Source organism: Notothenia coriiceps, unplaced genomic scaffold, assembly GCF_000735185.1.
Source record: "Notothenia coriiceps isolate Sejong01 unplaced genomic scaffold, NC01 NC01_scaffold00018999, whole genome shotgun sequence".
Lineage (NCBI taxonomy): Eukaryota > Metazoa > Chordata > Actinopteri > Perciformes > Nototheniidae > Notothenia > Notothenia coriiceps.
The window spans coordinates 2,513,362-2,518,976 of NW_011351700.1; the positions used below are offsets into that span (position 1 = coordinate 2,513,362).

Genomic DNA, 5,615 nt, shown 5'->3' on the forward strand with positions numbered 1-5,615 from the left:
GGGATTGTTTTGAACCATCTGTTTTACACTGTCTGCACTAACACATTCGTTATTGTTAGTCAAACTTGGTTCCAAATGATTGAAATGATATTATAATAAAGAGTTTTAAACCCTGAAAGTTTTAAATGAGAGTCCTTTGTTTAATCAAATATGAATGTCCTGTATTCAATCTTGTGCTGCGAATTCAGCCAGTATCGCAAAGTACTTGGATGCTTTTCGGTTGGGACCCTCGCTATAAAGTTCTTAGCCATCCGAACATAAACTTACTTGCCAGAAGAATGGTGCGACTTCAACAGCGTCAGCCTGCCACTGATATGGGGCCAAATCTTGTAAAACCAGTTAGACGGGCCTTTGTGAGAGGTGGCTACATGCTTTAACTGAGTTGTTTTTAATAATGGGGAGACGAAGGCTTGGAACACAGTGAAAATGAAAGTGATTTGCCACAGCGCGGATCCTTAGATGAATGGCCCCACAGTGAGCAGTAGTGAAGCTGTATTGGGTTCTAGTATAGCTGAATTCACACCAGAAACTGGAAAATTCTTGGGCGTCTTTTTTAAATGGGATAATGTATATAACAGTTGACACAATTAATTACCACGGACATGGAGTAGGACCTATGACGACAGGGTGAACATAGAACACATGTCTCAATACTGAAAATATTCTGGAGATGTTCAATGAAACACGGTCCTCGATACCTGAACACAAAAGAGGAACCCCCAACACACACACACACACACACACCACACACACACACACCACACACACACACACACACAACACACACACACACAAACCACACACACCACACACACACACACAACACACACACACACACACACACACACACACACCACACACACACACACACACACACACACACACACACACCAGCTGGCATTGCCCGCTAATTACATTCACCATACTGACTTTGGCATAATGTTGTGAAGTTTTTGTATGAGTTCCACCTGTGTGAGAGTTGCAGCGGAGTAGACGAGACGACGCGACTGATGCGACACAGTCTGTCAAAATGACGAGCGCTGTGTCGGCATCTTTCTTTGCCACAGAGTGCTCCTGTTAAATGTATCATGGAAAATGTTGTCATGTTATATCAGCGTAGTTGGGGGATCAGGAGTCGAATTGATCTGGAGCTATTTAAATTGGCTGCAGAGGCAGAGGAACACATGTTCTGGAGGGAGTACACAGAGCCATTACACACATAATTTAAGTTTTAGATATGAGTTCACAACATGTCGTCTCTAGCTTGGTGTGTGTGTGGTGTGTGTGTGTGGTGTGTGTGTGTGTGTGTGTGGTGTGTGTGGTGTGTGTGTGGTGTGCTGGTGTGTGTGTGTGTGTGTGTATGTGTGGTGTGTGTGTGTGTGTGTGTAGTGTGTGGGGGGGGGGGTGGATGTGGAGTTGCTGCTGTGTGTGAGTGTGGGTTTGGTACATCACATATCTTGCAGGAGAGAAGAGCACGGAGACGTAACGACGCGGGGGCGAGAGGGGTTTCACTAATAACCACCCACTCTTTCCAAACATCCATCTAACTCCGACACACACCCCCACCACCACCACACACACACGCACTCCTCCTCCCCTGCTCTCCTTTGACGGAATCCTCATTATGGGCACGTTTTTTCCCTCCTCCTCCTCCTCCTCCTCCTCCACCTCCTCCTCGCTGTCTCCATCCCTCCGCTACTCTCTCCCTCTCTATCTTTTCTTTTCATTTGCTCGTTCTCTCTTGCCCTGTTCATTGCATTCGTGCCAGCTTGGCAATCAAAGGGAGAGAAAACACAAATGAGAGTGGAGGGATGGGGTGGAGGGGGGAGAAAGAGGAGGCTCACTGGGATGTCAGTATGAGTCAGAATGGGAGAAAGGGAGGTGGGAAGGCGAGGTAGGCGGTTGTGAGGAGAGAGGAGAGTTTATGGGAGGGATGAATTTGTGTTTTTTTCTCTCTCATCTGACTGCAGTCTCTGTTTGGAATACAGATGAGGAGATACAGAGCAAGCCAACAACTGGGCATGACAGATCAAAGATTTGAACAGTAAATAATCTGCATCCTAATGTGTTGTTGAGGGCGGGCTTACTGAGGGCTGATCACTCGGTGTCCAAACAAGTCGCATACGGGTTACGCTAACAAATGATAACATTTAAGCTATAGAAGAGATATAGTAAAACTATGTGATCCTGTTAGAGTGTGTGTTTTTACGGCAACATGAGGCCTGTAATGAGAGGGACTGTAAGATTAGGGAGGGAGTAAGTCAGCAACTTCTTCACTCACACATTTTCCGTCATTCATCCCTCCTGCTTGCATATTCATGTGGGGTGTAGTGTGAGGGAATTGGATGCTTGTGCACACACTGGCACACTGCTTACCCTCAACCACACGTCAGCACATTTATGTCACTCTTTGGATACAGTCATTGGAGATTCTACAGTTCTGAGAGGTTCACACTCCTCCTCTTTTTGCAAGTATTTCTGAGGCAAGTTCACTCTGAAAAGTAGAGCACAAGCCACTGACCAAAATCTAACAACAGTGTTAGAAAAAGTTGCACTTGTGGGTGTTTTGTTGATTTCTTATCCTGCTGCAAGGATTTTTTTCTTCTGATGAGTATAAAAACGTACCCGAGTGTTGCCTCTAGGGATAGGAATGTAGATTTTAAAGTCACGAGTGGAGTGAGCAACAATCAATACATCATTTTGCGTCATCTTTCTGACATCCATACAAGCAGATATGTAATCCCTTGAAAACAATATGCTGCATTTTTAAGGTTATGAATATATCTGCAAATCAACCAATGCTTTCAAAAAGTTGATCATATTTAAACAAACATCTGTATTATTAACCCTTTTATTTTAATTTCTTGTTAACAATCTTTGAGTTGTGTGAAAAAATGACTAACTCTCAAGTGTTGAAATATCTAAACTGCTCATAATCTATCAAAGAAAATAACCCCTTAAAATGGAAATGTCTGTTCATATGGCGATGTGTTTGTATAGTATACAGACAGGGAGGAATGGAACAACCATGGTCATAATTAAACAGGGGATGTTACAGATAATGAATAAAAGAGATTGTAACCCCTGTGCTGCACAGATAACCCTCAAGGTTAAAAACAAAATCAAGCTCAGGAAATTCTGGATTCTTATTTTCTGGAGTCCTGCAGCCTCTTCACGGATGACGTGAACACTCAGCGGGGGTGACCTTGATAACCTTGAGGAACAGAAGGGGGAGGAAGAAGTAGTAGTGATGAATAAAGAGGATCTCAAGCAGCGCATCATCACTACAGTGTTCCCTGCTGTTTATTTTAATGAGGTGGTCATTCATTCATTCACGAACTGAAACAATGTACCACGGAAAAAGGTTTACAACGTAATAAATTACATAATAGTTGTACACATGATTAATTATAACATTTTCACATCCCACCTTGCATAGGAACTGCTACCTCTGCGACCCAACCACGGATAAGTGGGAGAGGATGGATGGACCTAGGATATTGAACTTGCTCTTGATAACATTTAAGTTATGTTTGATTCTGCATTCTGTGGCACATTCAAATCATAAAGCCTCAAGATGTATTGGAAATGCTTAATTCAGTTTTACTTAAAATTGTTATTTGAATTACAACTTACATTTATTTTGAAAATCCACGAGCGAATTCACCTCTGATGTATTCAGTGTGTGTGCGTGTGTGTGTGTGTGTGTGTGTGTGTGTGTGTGTGTGTGTGTGTGTGTGTGTGTGTGTGTGTGTGTGTGTGTGTGTGTGTGTGTGTGTGTGTGTGTGTGTGTGTGTGTGTGTGTGTGTGTGTGTGTGTGTGTGTGTGTTCGTGTGTGTTGGAGCCGGATCATAATCCTCACCTGGCGAGTGTTAGGAGGATCGCAGGGCCATAAAGTGTTTATTTCCACTTCCACTGCATGTGACTCTGGGCTTCTTCAACTCAAAAGGACATTTTGAAAAATACATATTTTAAGTTCTGCGTCCAAAGTGCGTCTAACTTACAGCAGGAGACTCTCAGTGCTCACGCCTACGTCCGTCTGACACACTTCTTTACGCACAAGGGTCTCCCCCAATTGTTTCCTCTGAGTGAACATTGTGAGCTCAACGGTGTCGGGGTTGCTTTACGCAACAGTCCTGTCATGTTTCTACAGCTTATTTGGAATCTGGGTTGGCTATTTGGACCTTATTTTATTTCTGAAATTACATCTGTATAAAAAAACTGTGCACTGCACCAAACATTTTCTGTCACTCTGAGCAGGCAGCTGCTGTGAATCACCATCTAAACATCACGATTTACTTATCGCTATCATTAGTTGGTTAACACATTTGGAACATACTCGACTGTGTCAGCTTTAGGAATACATACAAAAAAAAAAAATCTCCAATACAACGAGAGAAAATTGAGATCTGCTAGACTGATTTTCGAATATTTTAACAAATGATCAACTCGAGCCTATCCTCTGAGTGAAGCACAGCATGTCTTCTTGGGAGAAAAATGTGACAAAAATGTGAAATGCATCCTTTGCGAATTTGGATACTTAAGTGATAAATAGGCTGTTATAAGGAGATCGTGGAAATTCAAGTCACGAGTACCTCAGAGCAACATTCTCAGAAGAGCTTTTAATATTTGACACCTCAAATATAGTCAAAAAGCCATAAACACAACAAAACTATTTTCATCATTCTTTTTAAAGACAGTGATTCAGGATATACTTTTCCCTCCCCCTAGCTGCACTCCGCTCAATGACGTGGGATACGCGCGTACATGTGTAGGTGAATCTTTGAATGAGCTCTCCCTCTCTCCCTCCCTCCCCCGTTCCCACTAGTTACTACGGGATCTCTATAAAAAGCCTAGGGTTGATGGGAGAGCCCGGTCTGTATGGGAAGAGACTTTGGAGAAGAGGGACGGCAGCCTCAGTGCAAAGACAGCGTGGCTCAGATTCATGTGGATGAAGACAGCGAGTTAAGAGAGCCAAACGTTTTTCTCCAGCAAGGAGCCGCAGCCACACAGGGAACTTTGTCTGAGGTAAGTTACATTTATTCTTCTACAGAGCAGATGTTGTTACATCCCAATCATGGGAGTGGAGATATATCATTTCTTATATTAAGTTCAAATGGGGTGTTTTGGACATCCCTTTAAGAAGCCCCATAGTCTGCTTTGACTGACTCTATATCCCCATCTTTCCTCTCCGGTTAGAAGTTGCTGCAGTGTGACTCACTTTCTCTCCCATGTGGGCAGCATTGAGCCTGCAAGCTGAACAAATAAAATCACAAAAGACACACACAATTCGCCTAAAATATTTAGTTTTTTTAATCTTCGAATTAAAAACGTCATATTTGTACATCTATAAATCATCCAATATGTTTGTTCACCTTTCAAACAGGTTGCATCTGGTTCACAGTTGATAATGTAGATTCTGTTTTGGTGGTCAGGCAGCACTGGACCCTCTGTAGTCTGTTTGCTTTTAACTTGTGCAAATGCCACTGTGCAATGTACACGGACATGTGCTCAGATAGAGACACACACACGTCTTCTGGGCTCTAATGTGTGTGTGTGTGTGTGTGTGTGTGTGTGTGTGTGTGTGTGTGTGTGTGTGTGTGTGTGTGTGTGTG

General features: G+C 43.0%; 2 protein-coding genes across 2 annotated transcripts in view; one reads left to right on the forward strand and one right to left on the reverse strand.

The window, feature by feature from the left end:
* Positions 1 to 4,096, reverse strand: part of LOC104951526 (coronin-6) — a 7,626-nt gene extending 3,530 nt beyond the window's left edge. Inside the window, exons 1-2 of the mRNA XM_010778186.1 lie at positions 4,005 to 4,096; positions 596 to 614 (exon numbers count right to left, since the gene is read on the reverse strand). Of these exons, the coding sequence (XP_010776488.1) occupies positions 596 to 614; positions 4,005 to 4,096 (111 nt within the window). The remainder of the gene's footprint in view (positions 1 to 595; positions 615 to 4,004) is intronic.
* A 785-nt stretch (positions 4,097 to 4,881) lies between these two features.
* The window catches only part of LOC104951527 (uncharacterized), a 6,273-nt gene continuing 5,539 nt past the window's right edge, over positions 4,882 to 5,615 (forward strand). The window contains exon 1 of the mRNA XM_010778187.1: positions 4,882 to 5,028. Coding sequence (XP_010776489.1) covers positions 4,882 to 5,028 — 147 coding nt within the window. The remainder of the gene's footprint in view (positions 5,029 to 5,615) is intronic.